Source organism: Perissodus microlepis, chromosome 11 (genome assembly GCF_051167445.1).
Source record: "Perissodus microlepis isolate ML-2025 ecotype Zambia chromosome 11, ASM5116744v1, whole genome shotgun sequence".
NCBI lineage: Eukaryota > Metazoa > Chordata > Actinopteri > Cichliformes > Cichlidae > Perissodus > Perissodus microlepis.
Window position 1 is genome coordinate 28,106,018 of NC_140471.1, and position 25,007 is coordinate 28,131,024.

Here is a 25,007-nt window from a genome sequence, read left to right on the forward strand (position 1 = left end):
GCCAAGCAAAAGATAAACTGCAGTTTGACAGTGAGCAAAGACCAGGCCTTTTGGAATAATGTGCTCTGGACAGACAAATCAAAGATAAGAGTTGTTTGGTGCAGACCAAAGACAGCCTCTCAGGATAAGAACCACGAGGCATCTATGAAGTATGGTCCGGAGTTGCTTAGCTGCCTCGGGGACTGGGCAGCTCATGGTCACTGATTCAGCTCTAAATTCTACATCATATTAAATTGCACTTGAATAAAATGTTAGCCCATTCGCCTGAAAAATTAAGCAGCAAGTAGGTATTTTGGAAGGATAATGATCCAAAGCACACTAGCAAGTCCACCAGGGAATGACTCAAAACGAGGAAATGGAGGGATTTGAAAACCACAAAAACTGCATGAAAACTCTTAAAGATCTTGCCTCTAAAGGAATTTTGCATGGAAGGCGGGTAAAATTTTCAGTAAGCTGATGTCAGAGTCTGGATAATTATGCAAAGAAACCTGCCAGAATGTATTTTAGCTAAAGGGGGTAAAAGTAGCTTCTGGTGCCAAGGGCTTACTCTCTTATTCCACAGTAGAACATCACATGGATTGAAAAAGATATTTTTGTCTCTCGGTGTTATTCAAGTAGAGCTTTTACTAAGTATCAAAGAGGATCAAATGTTTGCTTCTCCAAGTATTTCAGACAAACCAAATACTATTTTTCCTCAAATTAATAATCACATGACCATCAGTGATTACAGTTTTCATTCACAGAGTTGTTTGTTTTTTTCCATAAAGACGCCAAATCCTGCTTTCAAACTTTATTGGAAGGCTGATAAGCTTGTCGCATATCTGTGAAAATACATGCTTGAAGGAAATAAAATAACAAAAAGCACCGTTAATTTAAACAATCTTTGTGATCTGTTGATTTCCATCACATTACGTAGAGGGATTTCAGCATAAAGGCAATATTTTACAGTACATTTCAATCCAGTGCTTAGTTAACACAAGGTTACAAAATGAATGCTTATTAAACAGTTTCAGGTAAAGCCCAGCGGGAGGCAGTATAAGGCTGGCCCTTCAATCCACATATCCACTTTTTTTATCTGTCCAGAAGCGGTTCACTCTTCACATTGTTTCAGTGCAGTGAAAGGTCATAGGACAGGAAGGCCCTCCCCCGTAGGCCAGTGCTCTTCCTGTTCTCCTCTCTGAGACACCTGAGCAGCATAATGTAGCTCAGGCCCTTTTTTTTTTTTAGATGGTGTCATCTAAATGCTCGTGCAGCCTTTCTCCTCTGTTATTGTGCCTGTACCTCCTGAAAAGAAACCAAGTGTTCAATTTAGTGCAGCAACAGTGACAAACTGTACACTGGCTCGAGTAAAAATGACAATTGTTTTGTCAGCAGACGCAGGCTGGCCTGTCACGCCTCATGTTTGCAGAGTATTGTGTGGGAAGACACCGTGTCACATTTTGCCGTTTCATTTTGTACCATCACCTTTTTTTTTTTTTCCTTGTCGTTTTCTAAAGCATCCACTACCAGTGTCTTATTTTCTTGCTGCATATGGCTTTATCAACTGAGCATAGCCTGAAATGAGATTTGTGCTTGTGTCTGCCAGTGACTGTGTGCTTTACCGTACCTCCACAGCAGAAATGTGAGCACTCCTCCTAAACTCAGCAGGAGCAGGAGACAGACTACAGCTGCCGTCGCACTTCTGTTCTCGGTCTCACAAGGTGCTGTCAACCAGGAAAAAACAGCCGATGAGAGGAGGAACAAAGAAAAACAAACCCAAAGAGACAACAAAAAACAGAGGTCATCTGACATGGCTGTTCTTAGAGGGCAAAGAGGTCCCCTGCAACAACTCCACACAGTCACTAAACTGACTGGAACACCAAGGGATAACAGGAGGCATCCTAAAATACCCTGACTGTCGCTGGATCATCATGCCTCTTGGCAGATACGAGGAATTGCATTTGTCTTGCCTGTTTAGCAGCGGTGGTAGCGGCAGTGGCAGTAGTGTTGGTAGTGATTTATTGATTTCACTCTGGAAAATCCTTTATCACTGAAACACCACCGGTGATACAATACACAGAACAGAACAGAAGCGCAATCAGGACACAGCTTCAATAGACACAATGCATTATGTACAGGAGTCCGGTTCCTGAATATCCATGACACAGCACGGTGGGCTTTAAATGAAGTGTCAACAGGCGTAGCCACCTTTACATCGAACCGCCTGCTCCAGCCAAATGGGGATCAAGCATTGAGTTTTTTAATCTCATGTGGAGAAATGTGGATTTAGATCCCAAGTAAATGCAGTATGACCATGAAAAAAGTGCTGCATTACAAGTCAAAGAAAACTCTGACTTAAGTCCATGAGAGTATATTTTTATATATAAACACAAAAAGTAAAGAAATTTGTATTTGGTAGATTATTTCTTGCCAATAAATTGTACACCTTGAAAAGCCTGCTTATTTAAAATGACGCCATATTTGTAAGGAAAATACGTTTGTGGGTTGAGCAGCAGAGTTGAGTATGTGGGCTGTGTCCATTAAAAACTTTCCAATTTTTCTCTGCCAATCGCAAATAGCTCTGACAAGTTTTTCATGGCCACAACCCACATACTCAACTCTACTGCTCAACTCTGCTGCTCAACCCACAAACGCATTTTTCTTACAAACGTGATGCCATTTAAGGGAAAGATTTGTTGCCAAGGAGCACTGTTACAAAAAAAAAAATCAACCAAACACAAACCTCCTTAATTTTGTGCAAAGTTTATCAAAATTATTGATAAAATTTGAGTATTACAAGCATTTTGTTGACACATAAAAAAACAAGTGGTCTACTGCAATGTGAGTCTATTGCATGATGTATTATAGATCATGCAGCATTTGTAATATCTTAAAAAATGTTTTATTCACACATATGCACAGCTTGGTACTAGCCATAGATGATTTTCAACTGCTTTATGATAAATTTATGCATGTCTCAATTTGCAAGATAACAAGACAGTGATCAAATTAATGTAGAGGATTTTTAAGAGAAACGTTCAAGTAAATAGATCCATCTCAAAATTGTAAAAACAACTCCAAAAAAAGTTTATAATTAGAATATTTTAAGAGTTCAAAAACCCAATGTTCACGCTCCTTTTTAGACCTCTTATGGTCTCCATTATCTGTTTAGCTGCTCAATGCTGGATCACATTTATCAGCTTCACTCTGACTTTGTGTGTCTGTCTTTTGATGTCAGACAGGAAGAGTTCAGTGTTTTTATGACAACAACAGCTGGAAATTAAGTCAAGAACAGCGACAGTGAACCACAAAAGCCAAGCTAAAAAATAACCCACAGACCCAAGACGTGATAATTATCAGTGGCTTCATCCCTGCGGGGGGGATATTTCCCTTTACACTTCCACTGTTAATGTCATAAGTGTTGATTAAAAAAGGTAAAGCAGTACCTGCAGTGTAGGTGGCGGAACTATGGCCGAGCTTGTTGCTAACAATGCAGGTGAAGTGGCCACAGAGTGGAGACATGGTAATAATTAATATTGTTCCATTGTTGGAGACTTTGCCCACCGCCTTGGTGATGTCGGCACTCTCGTGGCGCCAGCTGAATCTGGGATCAGTCCCCCAGGCCTCGGTACACACAAGCAAGGAGTGGGACACGTTAATGCTGACGGAGACGTGGTGGACTGCCTCTGGAAAGACAGACAAACAGAGGTGAAATATGGAAATATGTGACAAGTATGTAGGTAAAGAACGCAGCGCTGGATGGAAACAAGAGGATATATGAAGTGCTCAGCCGTGGGCATCTATCTGTTATAGAATAAGAATAATGGCACACGGCTGTCCAAGAGGGTCTCAGACAAAGAATCATGAGAGACATTTAATGCTGTCAGGAGAAACTGGCTCAGTTTCAGAGACAATAATGAGATCAGAGAGAGAGGCATAATGTTGGAGAATGGGATGATGGAAAACCCTGGAAGCCGAGAGAGCAGATGTAGAGGAGAGTGGAGCTGATGAATTGATACTGTTAGAGCAGACAAATGAGAGTAAAAGCACAGAAGCTACGGCGAGACTGGATTCGTCTAGAGGGACAAACACAAAAAGAAAGACCGGGAAAGTGGAGCCTGTAGGCAAATTTAATTCCAAGTGTTACATTATTAAATGAGACATCTACCAACAGAAGAAAACAATGCTTTCTACTGTGAAATTAAAGCGCATTCGTTATACTGTTGGTAATTATTGGAGTTAACACTTGAAAGGCCACAACAGAGTCAGCTGGAGAGTATTTGATGTATTCTTTCTTTCATGTAATTACTCAGAGAGATTCATGTAAAGAGGCCGAGTTTTACATAAACTGCCGCAGCAACATATTCAAATAATTTAAAGCAAACAACATTTATATTCATATTTCGACTAACTGTTGGTATATTCTCCAGCAGCCCCACTATGTAGTAGGACCTTTTGTTCCCACGTCTTTACACTGGGACGTCTTAATGTTAATTTACTGCTGCTTTAGCATTTACTGCTGCTTTAGCATTTACTGCTGCCGTATTGAACCTTTAAACGAGTACCAGGTGGAGGTATGACGCATGGATGTAATTACACCATAATTTTACAATCAGTGGATATAACCATCAAAACGCTTCTAACTTAATGATTTATACTTAAAAATTCATACCCTCTCATGAGTCTCTTGTCTCTTGTTAAAGGCAAAATAATGGATTACACAGTAAAAAATGTACAGTAGCTTGCTGGTAATATTCTTTCCTCAAAGACATCAGTGTTTAATTATCTGCATTCATTACTGTGCAAAAACTTTTTGTTGTGTATCATCTAGAATTAGGTCTGTTGTTAATGAATATTTATTATGAGATAATCCATACACTTCTTTTTGTAGTTAACTTATTGCCTGTTATTTATAATGTTTCATTGTGCCCACCATTGTTGTCCTCAAGCTGAACAAAACCAAAGCAAGATATTTTATTTGGGCAACCCAACATGTTAGATGGGTATCTCTCTGCTAATTGGTCTTATAGCTTCTTACCGTTTTGACAGTGCTTCAAAATTTGATAAACAGGTGAGCTCTGTTGCTAAACTAAGGCATCTCAGTAAGGTGAAGGCCTCTCCCGATGCATGACTTTGAGAGAGTAATTCACACTTTTATTACCTCTCTTGTTTAAACTATTGTAATTCTTTATATGTTGACTTTGACCAGTCATTTCATCATCGCCTCTGGGATGTGCAAAATGCAGAAGTTTGCCTTTTGACAGAACAGAAATGACGTGATCACCTATATTCTTGTTACACTTGCTCCTTACGCAGACTTCGAGATCCAATTAAAATTTTTATTACATGTTTCTCAGTCTCAGTCATTTAGCACCACCTTACTTAACTGAACTTTTGCAACCCTACAATCCTGCCAGAGCATTGACGTCTACAAACCAACTGCTTTAAGATATTTCCGATTCAAGCTTAATAGCAGAGGTGATAGAGCCTTTTTAGTGGTGGCTCCTCATCTTTTGATCAACTTAGCTTTCCGAATAAGAGCTGACCAGCCTCTCAATCATTTTAAAATGCTGTTAAAAACCTACTTTTTCTAACTTGCTTTAGGTTTAATTGAACAGGATACCTCAGCTTTTATTATTCAAAATTGTTTTTACTCAGTTTGAACTTGCGACGCTCTCCACTTTAGAGGATGTGGTTCGCCATATTAAGCCCACAGGTTCCCCTCGGGATCCTTTTCCTCCACAATTTTTTAAAGACATTTTTCCTAGTATAGGGCAGTATGTCCTTGAAATTATTAACAGCAGTCTGTCTTCTGGTGTGGTTCCTGCAAATTTCAAACATGCAGTAGTGCAGCCACTGCTTAAGAAACCTGGCCTTGATCACACAGTTTTAGCGAACTATAGGCCTATTTCCAAGCTGCCTTTACTTTCCAAGGTTTTAGAGAAAAATTGTTTTTAGTCAACTGAAAGATTTTCTAGATGATAATGGCATCTTTGAGGTTTTTCGGTCAGGTTTTAAAACACTTCATAGCACAGAATCTGCATTATTAAGGGTTTTTAATGACATCCTTCTGGCATGTGATTCTGGTAACCATGTTGTCCTTGTCTTGCTTGACCTAACTGCTGCTTTTGACACCGTAGACCACAATATTCTAATTTCTCAATTAAGTGATGTAGTAGGTATTGGTGGCACTGCACTTAATTGGTTTAAATCTTCTTTGTCAGATCAAACTTTCTCTGTCAGCCTTCTCGGTTCATCTTCAGCTCCTCTGTCATGCGGTGTCCCACAGGGCTCAATTTTAGGGCCACTACTGTTTTTACTGTATTTATTGCCTCTGGCTTCTATCCTTAGAAGGCATGGGATCGCATTTCATTGGTATGCCAAAGACTGCCAAATTTATTTGCCACTGAAGCAGAAGGGTGGCATCTCCATAAAACCTCTCATGACATGTCTAGATGACATTAAAGCTTGGTTGGCTCTAAACCTTTTAAATTTTAATGAAAAGAAAACAGAGTTGTTGGTGTTTGGACCCAGTGGTCCCTGTGAGTCCTACTCTGCATCTTTGGGACCTCTGGAAGTTTATTTTAAACCTGTTGTTACTGATATTGGTTTTAAGTTGGACAGTGATTTTAAATGGGACAACCAAATCAGAGCAGTGGTGAAGTCCAGTTTTTATCATTTAAGGCGAATGGCAAGAGTAAAATCTTTTCTTTCGAGGCAGCACCTTGAAATAGTGAGCCATGCTTTTATTTCTTCCCGCCTGGACTACTGTAACTCACTTTATGTGGGGGTCAGTCAGTCGTTGCTCTCACGTCTGCAGCTGATTCAAAATGCTGCTGCACGACTCCTAACAGGAACTCGTAAAAGAGTGCATATAACCCCTGTCCTGGCCTCACTGCACTGCCTGCCTGTGTCTTTTAGAGTTTTGAAATTCTTATGTTTATTTTTAAATGCTTTCACAGTCTTGCCCCGCCTTGCCTCTCTGAGCTTTTTCATCTCCACACACCCTGTCGGTCTCTGAGGTCAGCTGACCAGCTGCTCCTGGAGGTACCGAGATTGGTAGGAAGTCAACTTGAACCTGAAGTTTTATTTATAAGCTTCCAAATGACAACATCAGACACTTTAAGGTGCTTAATATTGTAAGGTAAAGACTCTACATTAATAGAGAGGAAACCCCAACAACTAAACGCCCCCCTTTTAGCAAGCACTTGGCGACAGTGGGAAGGAAAAACTCCCTTCTAACAGGAAGAAACTTCTGTCAGAACCAGAGTCAGTGAGGGGTTACGCTACAACCTTTAAATGCTCATAATTTGAATTAAATGATCAACTATAGTAAATATAGAGCATCTTAACACTCAAGCAGTTGTGTATCCCTGCACTGTACCAGCAGTGTCTTTAAATTTCTCCATAACGTCTGTTACAACAAGCCTTTGTGGAGTGGGGACCTGGATCAATGGACAGCATACTAAAGTGACTGTGCACATAATTTACTAACAAAAGGGGATTTATCTAAGGCTGTCACAATAAATCCTCTCACGTGCCGACCGTCATACTGTACCGTATTCCCTGACGATGCATTGTGTGGAGGTGTTGGCTCCTTGGCGATCTGTCACAGTCAGAATGTACACGCCGCTGTCCGCTGTGGTGTATCCATTAATCTGGAGTGTCGTCTCCTGCTGCTCGGTGCTCACACGGACATTTGGCCTCGTACCAGCACACTTGAGACTCCTGCCAGAGCACGTGGCCAGTGTCACTCTCTCAATATTAAACCCCGTTTCCGGCTCGTGTTCCCAGGTTATTGTGGAGATGTCTTCCAGGTATCCACGCTTGATCTGGGCTTTCAGATCCAGGCTGGATCCGGGGATTACATACACCGGCTCTTCATTGAGGATGTGCACTGACATACAATGGAGCCCACATGGCACTGAGAACAAAGATCGCACTGTTCTTTATTACATCGTCTTCTGTGCCTCTTTCACTTGCATGACTCATACAGTGCATATTTCTACTGCGCTGGCCATGAAGACCTGCAGCATTCAATCAGACCTTTGCCTCTGGAGTGTTTGCATTGTACGAACAAAATAGAAAGCTAATGAAACAAACAATAACATAATATGTCATCGCCATCCTTCTCTGTATGTGCTTTATGAATATACTATAGCTAGTTGCTGTCAAATAATGTCAAGTTATGATTTATAATGCATGACAGCCATGCCTAATGTGATATCCATCAAACCACATCAATATCCTAAAATCTGTGTCAAAGCCTGGTAAGCCTGTGTGCATTTACCATGAGAGCTATTAATCATGTGTCTTAACTTGAAAGGCAAAGGATGGGGGAAACGTAAATAATGCAAGTGCGGTCATTAACGCAAGAGGCACTTTTGCGTAACAGTGCAACGTCTTAGGGTTGTTTTGATCATTCTTTGTGTGGCTGAGGAACAGAAACTGTGCCACTGTCTCAGCTTGAACAAAGAAAAAAGGGCAAAGCAACATAGCAATACTTTTTCCCTTCTTTGCTTTTTTTTTTGCCTAATGACAAAATCATTAATATGGCGGGTACAACAAAAAAGGCTTACTCAAGAGAAACAGTGGGGCAACTCTCCAGCACAGGAAATACTGTAGATCCATAACACCTGCTGATGTAGACGGAGAGTAGAGAAAGAGGAATTTGTCCATGACCTCAGCAGCGGCACACAATTTCCTCTGTACTCAGGCAGCAGGGGTGCCACTGCAGCAAGAATAATAACACCACCTCCAGAGAAAATGTGAAATTAAAATGAGAGCAAAAACAATTACAGCCAGCATGTCCTTCTATTAAAAAAAATGTAAGCCAAATGTTTAGGGTATTCTTTTTTTTTTCTCCCCTCTTAATTTATTTGTGAAGTATCCAAAGAACAACAGTACTGGCATTGCAGACTGCGGTAAAATCAGAAGTTGGAACAAAACCGGGACACATCTGCTGCCAAAACTAAAATGAAGCCCCTCAAGCACAGCTGCTACAGCAAAACACAGAGAGCGAACAGAGATAACGGTGCAAGAACACAACCCAACCTGCATGCATTAAATATAACCTAGAATTCCCCTTTTTGTTTACCTTGAAGTTATCCACATCAAAACCCTCTGCAGCGGGACTCACCTACCTTTCTAAACCCGAGACAGACAGCACAGTTGAGTCAGAGGTCTTCTGCTCTGTGTTGACTTTCTCAGAGGTTAAAGTGCAGCGCAGTTCACCTCAGTGAGAAGAATTATGGCCCAAAACACCGCAATACCTTTAAAGCGCTTGCCATTGTAAGAAATATTCCAGTTTGAAACAGCAGTAAAGCCAGATGTCTTCTGGAGCTTCTTCTCTTCTCTCTGGCCTTTTCCGCCTTCTCGTCATGTCCAACTCTTGTGTGTCACGTAGGCGTCACTTTCTTTTCCAACAGTCTACCTCCCACCCCACCACCACTTCCTGTACAGTCAATGCTCTTTTCTGCTTTGTGCTTTAAATAAGTTGAACTGTCTATTGTAAAACCACCCCCTTTTTATTATAAGCACCACCCTGCTCCTTTCCTGGGCCTGTGCATACGCTCCCTGGACAATACAGCATATTTGATTCTAGATTTTCACACAGCTGCTTCTGAGCTGTTTGTTAATAGTGATAAAAAGAAATGGCTTTCTTTGGAAGGAAATCACTGACAATGTTGAAACGCATTCTTACAAAATAGGTTTTGTACTGCGGGCTTCTTATCCGGCACGAACACTAGTTGCCCTGCAGACACAATGCATTGTTTTGGTGTTGAATTGTAAAGAGGAACTAATACACGATTTACTCTGTTTTTATTTCTTCCAATAATTGTCCCTTGCTTGCAACTGAGAAACCTCTTCAAGCACGTTAAGGGGAATACCAGCGATTTCATTCTCTGGGAAAGTTTAGCTTTGTGTTAAAATCTGATCGCTAGCTGTTTTAAAAAAACTGCGAGCGGATACAAATGAATCCATCAAACAAGACGATTTGATCGAAAGCGCCACAACAGCCTCCGAACCAGCTCTGACACGAGATTGTTTTGCCACACGTGTCTCTTACACCACTAGAGCACTGAAGCATAATGACATCACTTATTCAGAGGTTAGCTCCACAGTTTCTCACTTTGGGGAGCACATCCTGGGGCACGGATATAATGAGCGATTTAAAAATGATTATAAAACCATTTGTATTTGCAAAGGATTTACGAATAATCATGGGAATCACAGCTGTGGCCCCCACTGAGTCTACAGAAAAGTGCTGTTAGTTGGAATTAACCAGTGGGTGGCACTAATACAACAGCTGAAAAATATCAACACTGTTAGCCCTCATATCAGCTTTTTTTTCTTTTCTTTTTTTCCTTCTTCTTCCTCAGCAGACATCATCTATAAGCTTCTGGCTCCATATGCAAATGAATTACTTGCTGGGGTTGTTTCAGTTTGCTAATGTGTTACTGCACAAGCAAGCAACTGAATCAAAGACTCAAATGTGTAAAGATGGTGCAATTATATGATTTTATCTGGTGCTCTAGGGGATCATGTCTTCTTCTTTCGACTGCTCCCTATAGGGGTCGCCACAGCGGATCATCTCCTATCTCACCCTCTTTCCCTTACATTCTCCTTTGTCAACCTGTTGCACTACATCCACAAATCTCCCCTGTGGTCTAATTTTTTTCAATTGCCTGGCAGCTCCATATTCAATATCCTTTGCCTGGTAGCCCTCCTCTGCACACGTCTAAAGCATCTCAGTCTTGCATCTTAACCACTGTGCTGACCTGAGATCACCTACCGGAAGGAAAATGCCGATGAATGATGAATGTGAAGGGAATCGACTTTCTCCAAATGCTGTCGCTTCAATGCAACAGCTGTTACTTCAAAGTTATTTCCCACCCACTGACCGTTCTACCGCAAACAAATGACTGCGTCCTCTTTAAGAAAACAGGCGTGTCCGTCACAGGTATGAACAGAAATGTAGGAAGTAGCCGACAAGTGTTTTCGTCTTTACAGCACAAAACTAATATGTGGACAAAGGGGCTATACAGAGGTAAGCCTATTATAATATAACCTATACTACATACTATATTTAAGATGTTTATGTTTGTTTGTTTATAAATCAGATGTAAACCGAACTAGATGTATAGCCAGCCAGCACAGTAACAATATGATAAAATGTCCACACAGCATTTATTGGAAAAAATATCCACACCTATCCCAGCTACCGGAGAGAATATCTTTAGGGATTTTTAAAAATATCCACACATGCATACATTTATTGTGTGCATATATATATATATATATATATATATATATATATATATATATATATATATATATATATATTTGTATAGTGAAGGTTTTAATGCTTTAATCTCCCAACAGACTGGCCTGACTGACGACATGAGACAACCTTTGCTCCTTATCAGCTTGTCGCTGGCAGGTAAAACAATTTGCACTGACAGTCACCTCTCCTCATGTCCCGCGTGCAAGGTTCAAACAGCTCACAAAAGTCTGTAAAGTCCAAAGAGTTTCGACTGAGTCTGTGCTGAGAGTGGAGGGAAAAGACGCCGTGGTATTCCAGGCACGTTTTAAAACAACTGCATTTCAAGCAGAAAGCTCGCCTTTAACCGCTCTTAAACCTGCGCGGCTGCATTCCCGTCGTTGCTCCGACTAAGTGACGTGATGCCTTCAGGGCCTGCTTACAGGCTCAAACATCTGAGCTTTCATCTCGTGATTCACAACGAACAGTGTCTTTTTTTCTTTTAATGGGAAGGGCGAGTCTACAGGTTTTGAAAACAATAATATGAACAATAGGACTACTAGTAGCATCGATACCTGGCTATTGTTTTGAAAACATGACATAAAAAAGCAAACGCCTGCAAAAGTCCCAAGAAAGGCGAAGTTTGCTCTTGTTTCAGTTATTTTTATTTAAAAAAAAATACATTTCCTTTTTTCTGTTTTTCTTGTTGTTTTGTTTGTTTTAGATCTACTGTATTTTAAGAAAAAAAAGAGAGAGGGAGTGATGCTATGTATTTGTGAAATGTTTTTAAAGATTTATGAGTTCAGCAGGAACAAGTGAGCCCAGAAAAGGTTCAGAGGCAGAATAACGCGATTTTTCTTCACGGGGTTTGTTGATAGCAAAAAATATAAAATAATGCCAGCCGCACTTAGCGCCTTGTGTTTCCTGTTTGTGAAAACCTTTTGCTCAAAAACAAAAAAGATCAGGCAACAAGCTTCTGAAAGCGAATTAGCGCCAGGAATGTAAATTATATTTTAATTTGTTCATTAACTAAGGGCTGTTCTTCATGCATGAGAGATAATTATTAAAGTAATAATCATCAACATTTTCATATGATTAAATATTCATTTTGCTGCTATCGGCAGCTGCTTCTACACAGTTCTCATTCAACCTACACTGCTCATGAAAGCACTTTTCCAGTTCTTGTGCCTGCGGTTTGGTGGATGCGTTTCTGATCAATTCTTTGGTAAACAAGAAGCTGTTTAGTTTACATCTTCAGAAATGTTGTTCAGCTGAAAGTGACTTAACGAGGACTGTCAAAAGAAACCGCCACACCCACTGGAGCAACCCACAGATTTAAAGTGCAGCCTCTTTGGGTACAAGTTTGCAGGTGAAAGTTTCATCATCACTCCACTTTTGCTGCAATTGGCATGGCCTCTGGACTCTTTGCTGCAGTTCATTTCAGATCCATGTATCCAACTAAATCACTTTAATAGTGATTTCTTAGACAGGCTTTACTTATTAAAGTCTAACTCTTAATGATGCCATAAATGCATCTTATTTTAGGTGCCCTTGTAAAAACGGCCTTGTAAAAACATTACAACCGCACATGAAAGCATCAGCTCTGGGCTGCTTCACTCGTTATCATTTCTCACTTCTGACTCATTAGCCTTTATTCTGACTTTTTTTTTTTAAGAAGACAACAAACCTAAAAGCCTAAAACACTTTTGTTGTCTTTAACAAATCAGCGGGGAAACCTGAATACAGGCCATTTCACTGGTGTCATTTTATTCTCTGCTCTCCTGTGAAAATCGTATAAAGGCAGTCCAGCGAGACTTATCAGGACCATATTGATTTATTCACTATAAATCATTGGCTGGTGTGTTGTGGCATAGAAGCTTTATATGCCAGTAAAAAAAAGGCATTGAAAATTCAGCAGGGCTTTTCCAGCTTCAATCTGCAATACTAACACAAAACACACACAGAGAGGAATGGTAGCTAAAGACAAAAGCACATATTTCCTTCTTTATTCCCATGCAGATTTCAAATTGACAAACATGCAAACAGCAGAAGAACTTAAATTCAGTTTTTCTTTGGAACGTAGTTGCTTAAAAAATCGCGTATGCACCACTGATTTTGTGAAGAGATACAGCAAATATGATTATGACATGGCTTACAATAAGTCAGGCTAACAAAAACACAAAATAGATGTTTAGTTTGGGATCACTTACAATCCAAAAATCATGGTGTGAAATCCATGAGGAAGGAAAGAGTGTGTACCTTACTAATGGGTTTTTACCCCCTGAGCCCACTGTGTGTATCTATAGATTTTCTCCTCTGCAGTGGTGAAAGATGTACTCAGATCCTTGGAGTAAAACTACAAATTTAAGAATACTATGCTATTAGAAGTATTCCAAAACCCCATATAAGTGAAAATGCAGATGCTTTCTTTTCATTCTCAAAAACATGTGCATCTCTGTAACCTAAACATTTTTGTAAATACCATTTTTTTCAGTTTTCATTATTATTATTTTAATTTAGAAATGTTACGTACCGTTTTATTCCATTCTGCTCCCAAAACAAAAATGCTCAGTGATGTGTCCCACACCTTTCCCCTTCTTATTCACCAATCTGCATTATTATATCGCGGTAACACAAACATGCAGACACACACCAGACACTATGCTAGTACTTGCCTTAATTCTCCAGATTCAGCAAGCTGCTGGAAACATTCGTCAAAGATTTTGGACCATATTGATATGATCACAAAGTTGCAGCAGATTTGTTGGTTGCACATCCGTGATGCAAATTTCCTGATCTGCTGCAGAGGTGCTCTGTTAAATTGAGATCTGGTTATTTTAATACAGGGAACAAACTATCATATTCTTGGAGATGATTTGATATGATTTGAGCTTTTCGACATGTTAACCTCATCAGAAAATGGGTACACTAGCAGCAATGCTCAGGTCGGCTTTGACTCAGTTGGTGCTAAGGAGCCCCCGCATTACTACACAAACATCACCACCCTATTACAAAGAAGAACGGATCCATGCTTTTCTGTTGCTTCAGAAACTGTAGCTCGTTACATCAGTCAGTGTTTCTAATCTTCTGTTGTCAAGTTTGATGAGCCTGTGTGAATTACAGCCTCATTTTCCTGTTCTCAGCTCACAGGAGTTGCATCCTCTGTGGTCTTCTGCCTCAAGATTTGACGTGTTGTGCATTCAGAGATGCTCTTCTGCATATCTTGGTTATAACGAGTCCTTATTTGAGTCACTGTTGCCTTCCTGTCAGCTCCAAGCAGCCTGACCATTTTCCTCTGACCTCTTGACATTAACAAGATATTTTTGCCCAGAAAACTGCTGCTGACCAGATATTCTCTCCTTTTGGATAATTTTCTGTAAAGTTTAGAGATGGTTGTGTGGGGAAAATCCCAGCAGATCAACAGTTTCTGAAATATTCAGACCAGTGAGTCAAGCATCGACAACCATGCCATGTTAAAAGTCACTTAAATCACATTTTCTTCTGTGACGTTCAGTTTGAGCTTCAGCAGGTCGTCTTGACAGTGCTTACATGCCCAAATGCATTGTGTTACTTCCATATGATTGGCTGATTAGATTAGATATTAATGAGCAGTTAAACAGCTGTACCTACTAAAGTGGGAGTGTATTTGCCCACGGACTGTTAATAGCATTTTTAACTTTCAAGAGAATCCCCTCTTTTCAGTACTTGCTACTGTAACCAACACTAGATGCTTATTTTTCTCTTTTTTTCTTTCTTTTTTTGTTGTTGCTGTAAACAGAACAGAAACCAAATCCAGCTCAGACATAAGTTTGACCAATTTTTCATAGTGAAAAATGACCTGAACATGACCCGTTCCCTTGTGGGAGTATCTAAGTAATGTGGGCTGTTGCAGTGGATGGCCTTGCTTTCGCCTGGCTTTTTGGAGGGTGACTTTTCTTCCCAATAGTTAAACTGGCTCTCCATTTTCAGCTAGGCGGTTGTTTGAACTTTCGCCATCTGCCTCTGGTTTTGGTCGAAGCCACAGCTTCTCAAATGACACTATAATGCGTCACCATCAAAGTATGAGAACCGTTTTGCTGTTTATGTTGGTTTTAAATTACTTGTTTGTTGAATGAACTGATGACTCATTATTGAGGAAAGAAGAAATAAAAAGGCCATACATTGATTTTATTCCTTAGTTTTTTCTAAGACTCTTTTGTCTAGACTCTTCTAATTTCTGCAGAAGGTCACAAAACAAAAACACTGAGATGCACTGATTTAATTTTAAAAAATACACCGTGTTTATGCTTATCTTTGCCTGGATTACCCTGAAATTTGATGTAAACAGTCATGTGTCCTCAGGTGCTATTATGATGACGGCTAATTTCACTGTCTAGTATATTTATTTTCGTAAAAAAAGATTACATTCTTATCAGGTTCTGCTGCACGTTGTTTGAAATATAAAACATTTCCTCCACCCTAAATTGAAATGATAAACATTGTAAGCACTGCATCTTTAATATCTCTCTTTTTTTGTTTGTTTGTTTGTTTAGTTCTCCTCCCCGTCGGTGTACTGGGTCAGAAACCGGTGGTGATCAATTTCCAGACAAACCCAGTGTTGTCTCAAACTGGTACTGATGTAGTGTTCACATTGCTGAACCTACCAAGTGTCCTGACCATCACATGGTCGTATGAGAACAACCCTTTGGGCGTGTGGGCTGGAGGGACCTCAACGGTTGAACCACCACCACAGTTCCAGGGCAGGGTCTCCATCACTGCCAACACGCTCAGAATTGGAAGTGCCCAGCTCCGGGATGCAGGGAGCTACCAGGCAACGGTGCTTCCCACTTCTAGCACAAACCTGTCTGTGAACACCGGATCAGTACAGCTGAGAGTGTTTGGTAAGAGATAAAGAAGTGCCCCTGTGAGTTGATTTAAGAGAGGGTTGGGAAGTGGGGTGAGAAGGGAAAGCGGAGGGCTCGTAGAGTGTGTGGGGGGAGAGAGGTTTTGAGGGAAGCGATAATGTTAGGGAGGAATACCAGGGAGTAAAAAGAGAAGAGGGAGGATTCGGGAAGTAAGAGAATTAGGCTGTGAGGTATAATGAAATTAGTGACCCATAGTAGGCGAGGTAAAATTAATGAAAAAAGAGGAGGGGATGAAACCAGTGGCTCAGGGCTTTATGCTAATTAAAACTCATTCAATATGCAGCATTCATGCTCTTAGATGTTTGATATTATAGCGGTCTTAATGTAGCGTTGCATTTGCATACAGTACATACTGTATTTGCATTCATTTATATTCAGTACTGTAATGGAGCCCGAACAGCTGAGGGTCTCTCTTTATTTTCAGTCAGCTGCCCACGCTGCAGGGATGATGTAGAGATTTTCTCAACCTTCTTACCACCAGTGCTAATAGGGTGCCAGAGAGACCGAATTGTTAGAGGCACTAGTCTATTATTGCTGAAAGGTCACATTCTCCAAACTCACCACAGCAAGTTCATGTCATGGAACAGCCGAGTCCTTCTGCACGACTCTCAGCCTCCTACTTACTCGTTCATAGCTTCCTCTTGAAATGAAAGGCAGCCAAAATGCTAAAATATAAATCCTGCTGCTGATTCACAGGTGATCTGCAAAAACAGGAGTGATTAGAGTTATTTAGTAGTTGCTCGAATGTTTTTGTTTGTTTGCTGTAGCTGCTGCGGTTCTCTCTTAGTCACCGCTTCCTCCTCCTCCTCCTCCATCCGTATGCCCCCTCTTCTCCTTTTCCAGTTATTTAACTTAGGCTACTCGCCAAGAGGCATTTCGGGTACCACTCACACCGTCTGCCCCCTTATTCGCCATCTGTGCCTCTATCTGAACGGTGTCCCTTCTCAGCTCTCACTTGCTTTGATTACAATAAATTATCCTCAACAGATACATAAAGCTGCCCTCTATTGTTCTGTCACTCCAACTTTTGAAGTGAGCTCCCTCTCGTTCTCTTTCTCTCTCAAACACTCAGGCTCATACCTATAGTAGTCGTTAATTTTAAAATCTTTTCTCGACATTTCTGCTTTTGCGGCTCTTTGGTAAAGTTTATTTTTCTTCCCATAGATGCCGTAGCCGGAGTGAGTTTGTCTGTGCCTTCAGTACCATTGGAGGGGGGAAATGTGTCTCTGAGTTGTACATGGACTGCTGGGACGGAGATTACAGTCCAGTGGGGCAAAGGAGGCTCAACAGTCACTGCTGACTCCAGGATCACCATCTCCGGTGGCTCTCTCATCATTAACCCAGCCAGACGGAGTGATGCGGGGGAGTACACATGTACAGCCAGCAACCCTGTCAGTGCCCAAACTGCCACAAAGAGCCTCACTATCTACTGTGAGTTTGTAGTGATTAAGACAAGAGGAAGCTAATCTGCTGTAGCCACTGCAAATAGCAGTAGCTTATCTGCTTACCCCCATTGCACTGCATACAGTATGCTGAAGTGCACTCAGAGTGCACAGAACATTGTCCAAAAGCTTATTGTTGTGCTTCTGGCTTTGTCTCGAGCACATCAGTAATTCAGTAATTCTCATGTTACAACTGCTATGCTTCTGATTGGTGTCCTCAAAGATCTAACGTGTATTTTTTGTGTGTCCGAAATAAATCCCGTCCTCTGTAGCCACAGACGTATTCATCAACAGGGGCTGCTCTACTGTAGACTGATAACAGCTGGTAAAACTAAAAGTGCAGCTAATGATTACTTTCAATGTCACCTTATGTCTTGATTATTTTTTTTTCTCCAATAATTATTCAGGCCAGTTTTTCAATTTCAACCACAATTTCCCAGTTTGGTGAACTGGGCAGTAATCAAAAACAGAAATCAACCATAAATCTGCAAAGCCTGCATGTGGGAAACTATAACAAGCAAATATTTACAATAGTTTCCATCTTTTTTTTAATTAATGCATTTCTTCAGTTAAGCTGTGCTGACATCAGACCAGCTGAGTTTAGGGTAGTAGTTAATATTTGCCCACTAACTGCATTCTTGGTGGTTCAGTCCTTTTGACACTGAACCTGCCAAAGTGTCCTTGGGAATACACAGCGGTTTGAAACAACCTGGTTTTCAAGCATCATGTGGGAGAAATTCTATCCATATTTCCGATATACAACATACACAGTGTTTATTTGAGTCGTACTTGATTCGTACTAGCTTATAATCATGTTTTAAGAAGAAAAATACAAAAGCGGCCACTTCAGTGAGTGAATTATACTGTGAGGCATGCAAGTCATGCAATACATGTAAAAATAACCTTTAGAGAGAACATTTTCTTATTTTTTCCGTATGGCAAAACTCCATTAGCTGAATAATTTGCAGCCAAGATTAAAGACAGTTCACCAGAGTGATTTATCTCGATGACTTTAAAATAAAATTGACAAAATGATAACTCCTTTAGCTGAACATATAATCCGTGCCTTTGCTTTTTGAGATATAAAATTGTCCTCATTGTACTTGTGAAGTAAATGTTTCGGGTGCTGATAACTTTGCCCTCTAATAATCAACAAACCAGATGGCCCTGACACCCCTGTGCTGACCAAGGACACCCCGAAGCAGTGTGTCGGGGGAGGGGACGTGGTGGTGGGACAGACGGCACGTCTCACCTGTACGTCTAACTCGCTGCCTCCTGCGCTCTTCTCTTGGCAACTCGACGGACAGCCTATCACAAATAGCCCGCCGGACAGCGGGGCACTCACCATTCAGACTTATTCGAAAAATCAGAGCGGCCGATACGCCTGCACGGCCAGAAACGCCATCACTGGAAACACGTCAACCCAGAGCACAGTCTTTGCCGTCGTGGGTGAGTTATGGTGAACGCTGACCTCTCTCTGACTGATTATGATGACAGTTAGTTTTGGACTACGTCCTCATATCTGTCTTCACGACAGGAGAGGGACAGAAAGTATCCTGGGAGATTGATCTGCTGAGAATGCGGTCAAAGTCATTCAGTGAACCAGCCCGACTCATCCCTTTATTTTCACTTGTTTCCTCACCCCCCTCTTTCTTTGCAATTACTTTATCATTCCTTTTTTAGAATCTTCACCTCCTCTTGTCTCATTTTTTTTCTTTGCCTCCTCTTGTTTGTCAGAGCCTCCAGACTCATTATCTTTATTAATTCTCCCCCCTGTGACACCATTCCTTCTATTTCAGACGTATGCTTCAGCGGAGGGGAAGTGGCGGGGATTGTGATTGGCTCTTTCCTGGGCATCTTAATCATCGTGCTCCTCATCGTGCTCATTTTCTTTCTTGTGCGAAGAAGGAAGGGTGAGTTCGTGTGTGTGTATGACCACAAACCTTGTGTTTGTCCACTTTTAAATATTTTATTGTATATTTTGTGAAGCAAAACACTTTTCATCACAGTCTTTATTAGCATCTTTACTTTAAAAGTAGTCCATTAATTTTTCCTTGCAATGTTGCAATGCTATTTGTTTTATTAAAGCATTAAGACAAAGGGAAACTGCGCTGGTTCCAAAGACCAACCCAAATCAAAGGCCTGTGGTAAGCCCCTTAAAATTTTAACTACAGATCTGATTTATTAATAATTCTTTTTTGTTCTCATTCCATTTTTCCTTTTTCTGTGTCTTTCCATTAAGCCCCCAGATCCACAGCCTAATGGTAGAAGGGATTTGGATCAAGGTCCCAACCCTCCCCTCTATCAACACAACTCTGACCGCTTATACAGAGCTGCACGCCAAAACCTTGACAACCTGCAGACACTGCCGCCAAATGGGCTGCGTAACTCTGACACACGCCAACACAATGGCCATACGCACACAAATGGACTCCTACACAATGCTATTCAGAACACCAATTCATATCCACATAATGGCATTGACAACCCGGCTTTCGTGCAGACCGATGCTCAGAATACAAACACACTCCCAAACACACAGCAGCAAAATCCTAACATTCTCATACAGACTGGCCCTGCCCAGGGCGGCGGCCAGCCGCAGGCGGTTCATGTCAGCCTTAATGCGCTGCCGCAAACTACCCAGCTGAACAACAATGCACAGTTGCCCGCCATTCATGTCAATCTTAACTCGTATCCAACTGGTGGCCAACAGACACAGCAAGACATTTCTTTTCCCTTTACCAATGCAGCCAATAATAATGCTTCACAAATCCAACACAGCCTGATGCCTGCAGGGCAGTCTAATCCCAGAATGCAAAGTGGCAGACCCTATCCTAGTGACCCCCAGGATGCTCAAGTAAACGCATATCAGCAAGATCAACCAGGACTTATTCCGACTGGATACACACATTATAACAGTAATAACACTTCACAGAGGAATGCCAACACACAAACATACCAGGAACCAGAGTCTCACAGGAGGTCTGACAGGAACTCTGGAAGACAAGAGGCCACTCCTAGTTCCTCCCGTCGACAGATGTCTTGGGATTTCCTCAGAGGGACACCAGCGTATCCCAACGGCACGCAAGACAGAGGACAGACATCATCTGAGTACACCAGTGATACTACAGACTATACCAGCCATGCTCCCATACGCGAAGGAAGAACAACAAACAGATCTCAGCCTCGAACTCAGAGACAAACTGCTTCCCGTAGCAGGACTCCACCCAGACAAGATGCATCATTAGCTGACAGACGCTCGCGGCAGCACTCGGCTGATTTTCAGCAGGTACTCTCTGGCATTTTAACCCAGCACGAGTCCTCACAACGCACACAGAGAAGCCCCCACACACAAAGGGAAAGTGCTCAGCGAGACATCAGAGGTTCGCCTCGTAGCCAGTCTGCCCCCAGGCAGGAAGCCACTCACAGCAATAACCCCCAGGCACTGCCTCCCTCTGCCTCTGTAGGCCACTCTGCTGTCTCACAAGGACCCACCATACAACAGGGACTGACTGCACCGCAGGGTGCGGACACAAGAGCTTTGGCTGATCCTAATCATCTTCAACAGGCACACATGGCTCAGCAAAACAAAACAGCACCAGTTCAAACAGCACCACAAGGCGTGGGTACACAGACACAGCCTGTCACACATGGTGCTGGTCAAGCTCCCCAAAGGGGCACTGCTCCAGCCCCATATCCCTCCACCCAGCAAAAACCCAGTAATCTAACCCAGGCTGCACTCAAAGTCCACACTGCAAGGGCTCAGACATTTCAAAATCGGAGACAGCAGACCCAGGCTGCCCTGCTTCACCCCGGACCACAGACTCAAGCTCCAGCTGCTGGGGATCAGCACCCACCAACTCCTCCTCCTGTTATCCCCCTCAGAGAGTTTCAAACGCTCCCTAAAGAGCGCAAACACCATAAATCCCCTGGTAGAGGCCCGGAGCCCCCAAGACCTCCAGTTAATATGCCAGTGGCTCAGCGACCTGATGCGCATCGCCATCACACCGTGATGCCTACCAACCATCATCACCAACCTCGGAATGGCCAAATGCATGTCACCGCACACAGGCATGGCCACGCTCATGCTCATGGCCATGGGCAGCCTGCCCACTTAGCTCACCAAAGGCAGGTGAGTGTGAGACACAGCACAATAGCAGCCAACAGATGCCATATGTTTGATATTGCAGATTTCCAGCATGCGGCTGTCTCTGACGTGCACTTTTGTGCCTGTGTTGTCCTGCTTCCTGTGTACTTGCATTTATACGAGGCCTGCTCCTTCTTTCACTGTCTGCTCAACAGTTGCTGCCTCACTCTTTTTTGAAAGATGCTTGACAGTCAGTCTTAAAAAGTGTTGCATTTTTTGGGTTGACAGTGTTTGTCAGTGCCGTAAAATTGTATTTAGTCTCGAGTGTTTGTGACATTGTGGCAGTTTTTAAAGTAGCATAGTGTGTCAGGTGTCCTGCTTTTTTTTGGTGTATGTGTGTGTCACATTGGCAATGAAGGGCCTGTTGTGTGTCTCCAGCAACAGGCTCACAGAGGGAGACCAAGATGATGACAGATGTCAGCAAACTACACTCTGCAACTGTCCTGTGAACAAACAGCCGACAGACGAGATCCAATATACCACCAAGCAAGACTGACTGCACGGGGTTTAGCACTTTAAAAAGCTGTCAAACGCTGTCATAACTGACTCCTGAAATCAGTTATTTTTTTTATAGAAAAAAAAATATGAAGACTGGGGTGAGAAGTGTTTTCTGAAAAGATATTAGAAATTATCTTAAAAAGGGTAGCTCGAACCTCCTTTAAGGGTAAAAAAATTACACTTACTACAAAGCTCCATAATCAACAAACCTTTGGAAATACAATAACTGTGTCCCAGACCCAGTTATTGGACTGCTTTGTACTTCTGAAGCACAGGTCATGTATCACAATTTGCCAAGGGCCTGTTTTTTTTTTTTTAAAGTGCAGTGATCCATAGGACCTGAAGAAGTTCATGTCCTCTCATCTATTCATCAGCAGCACTAAACAACTAAACTGCCCAAATAAAATGCACACGAGGTAGCTGCGTGAATATCCGTGACTACCTGAGCCAATAATGACAAACAATAAATGAGAAAGGACCCTGCACAAGATGGACTCGGCCCCTGGGAGCAGTCATGAATGATGAAATTAGCAGCAGGGGTGGTCTTGATTTACTTGGAGCTATTTATTTCGTGCCTTCTGTTTACAGATGCCTCTTATGACACTTCTCAATTAAAGGGATTCGCTCCAGTGGTGCTGGGAAATAATGCTCTGCTTACTATGAGGGGGATCCCCCCAAATGGATGGGCGCCTATTAATTAAATGCTTTTATGCGACTTAAATGACTTGGAAAATAATCATACCCGTGCACGAATGAGGTCAGCACAAAAAATCAAAAAACCTGAGCCACCACACTTTCTGCTGAAAAAGCAGTGTAACAATTTACGGGTTCATAGACGGCTCATTAAAAATGAAAGATTGTCGTTATTAGCTTTATTAGGTATTTATGCTTTTTTTAAAACTCAGGGTATAATTTTATATTGATGATTTAAGTTGCACTAATTGATATCAGTGGTGTTGTTTTGTATGTTTTATTTAATACTGATATAGTTCTCTGTTTCTCCTAACAGAACCAACAGCTTGGGCACTGTGTTGCACCAAATTTGTAACAAAAAGTTGGAAATGAATTGTGTCACATAAATTTTGTACTGGCTAAAAGTTCAAAGGGTTTAAAATGTCACATCCCGAGCCTCCAGCAAAACCATTTACCGCTAGTATGCATGTGTTGCAAGATTTTTTTTAAAAACAGGGCATGTGTTTGTGACCTTTTTATTATTATTAGCAGACAAAAAGTGGATATGTCAATCAAAGCCTCAGGTTAAGAAATTGAAAAGTCTCTTTTCTTCCCCTGGAACTTATTTGGCATTAAGAATACAAATCACAGAATATCCCCAAGTCTGTTCTTTAATATTGAAATGAATAAGCTCAGCGTTTGAAATCAACATGAAAAACTACTGAGCGCATATGGAAGCTCCAACCAGACATCTGGAGCACCATAATTCCTTTGGTTCTTGTTTTGGAAAATGAATGCTTGTAAACAGTTCATACAGATGTTCCAAGTGAGATGATAAAAGTACAGTATTTATCATGAGAAGAATGTGTATATATTTGGGATTAATGAACAGATTTGTATTTTTATTTTATCAATAAAAATAAAGATATTTTGCTACTGCGTTTGTCGTCTCACTGCCATCGCGCTAGACAACACTTTTCAAGGACTGTTCACAGCCAAATGCACCCCCACAAACACATGAGGATTTTGGATTTCCAGTGCAAAAATACCTCCTGTATGCATGCATGTTGACAGTAAGTCAATCCATATAAGCGCCTATTTATTCTGGTGTTCTTCTGTATCACAGAGCTGTTTGCAGTCTAGCCATATTTCTGCTCACTGTGTCTATAGTGCTAATTATTCATGGCGCCTGTGTATACCGAGTGCTGTTGTTGATTCTGCTCAGATAAATCTGTTCCTTCGGCTTGCTGTGGAGGTGCGGAGTGTGTGTTTGGATCACAGCTCCATCAGTCTCCCAATCCCCTGCTCCCACTTGTACGTCACCTCTGATGAACAGGCCTGCTGCTCACTATTGGAGACACTTCACGGTAGTCTAGCACTGTAATGAGTGGAGATGGAGTACATTTGAGTACCTGGTACCAGAATAGGTTACACCATTGCCTACCGGTTCCAGATGAAAGCTGTGATTTATGAAAAGTTTGGAGCAGTTTTACAAATGAAGTACTTTGTATACTATGCTACCCCTGCTATCTTTGGAGGGATGTGTGTTGTTTATTTCCTAAACAGCTCAATGGAAATTGCAAGACATTCTGGAGTCTTCGAACACGCAGCACAGTAAACCTCAAAAGCTTATGTCGCCACCTTCCCTGGGCCAATTTGCATGTAAATCTGCTCGTGTTGTTTTAGTATACTGATTTAAAGTGATTTACTGTGACTGCCGCAAGTAATTGTAATTGTTTACGCATGCCTTTGGTGGCATAAATTAAAGGAAAACATAGCTCAAGTGCTGTGTGTGCAAAGAGGGCATTTTTCTGTATTGACGAATGCTCGTTGTGGAGTGTGTCAAATTGCAGCAGCGAGCTTTCCTGACTCAAGTGTGTAGAGAGCCAGTGTTGATTTTACTCAGGAGACTGCAGTAGATTTGCCCAGAAAACCTTAATGCCACAAGATGGCCAATATAATCCTAATCCAATCTTAATTTAAATTCAGCGCAGCTCAGCAGGCATGCATATTTTTTGTATATTTGATGACATTTTATAGTTTGGAAATAACAGGGGAATGGCCATAAAGCCCAGACCAAATTTAGTTCAATTAAGTAACCT

General features: G+C 41.5%; 2 protein-coding genes across 5 annotated transcripts; one reads left to right on the forward strand and one right to left on the reverse strand.

Moving 5' to 3' along the window:
* Window positions 1–775: 775 nt before the first annotated feature.
* On the reverse strand, window positions 776–11,650 carry LOC146378095 (uncharacterized). 4 transcript variants are annotated; one of them, XM_084943825.1, is made up of 6 exons: window positions 11,449–11,650; window positions 8,559–8,618; window positions 7,538–7,903; window positions 3,426–3,665; window positions 1,607–1,703; window positions 776–1,284 (listed from the first exon to the last, which is right to left on the reverse strand). In XM_084943825.1, exons 1-6 carry the CDS (start codon window positions 11,456–11,458, stop codon window positions 1,224–1,226), a joined length of 834 nt encoding a protein of 277 aa, XP_084799951.1. In that variant the 5' UTR covers window positions 11,459–11,650; the 3' UTR covers window positions 776–1,223. The 4 variants fall into 4 exon arrangements, with proteins under 4 accessions (XP_084799951.1, XP_084799953.1, XP_084799952.1 ...); XM_084943827.1 differs by lacking the exon at window positions 11,449–11,650 and adding an exon at window positions 9,123–10,805 and having other exon boundaries at window positions 8,559–8,615; XM_084943826.1 differs by lacking the exon at window positions 11,449–11,650 and adding an exon at window positions 9,123–10,805.
* On the forward strand, window positions 10,856–24,141 carry LOC146378096 (uncharacterized). The gene is made up of 9 exons (XM_084943823.1): window positions 10,856–11,029; window positions 11,365–11,422; window positions 15,775–16,122; window positions 17,311–17,577; window positions 18,750–19,037; window positions 19,388–19,501; window positions 19,677–19,735; window positions 19,831–21,720; window positions 22,114–24,141. The coding sequence occupies exons 2-9, from the start codon at window positions 11,383–11,385 to the stop codon at window positions 22,141–22,143; spliced, it is 3,036 nt and encodes a 1,011-aa protein (XP_084799949.1). The 5' UTR covers window positions 10,856–11,029; window positions 11,365–11,382; the 3' UTR covers window positions 22,144–24,141.
* Window positions 24,142–25,007: the final 866 nt, after the last annotated feature.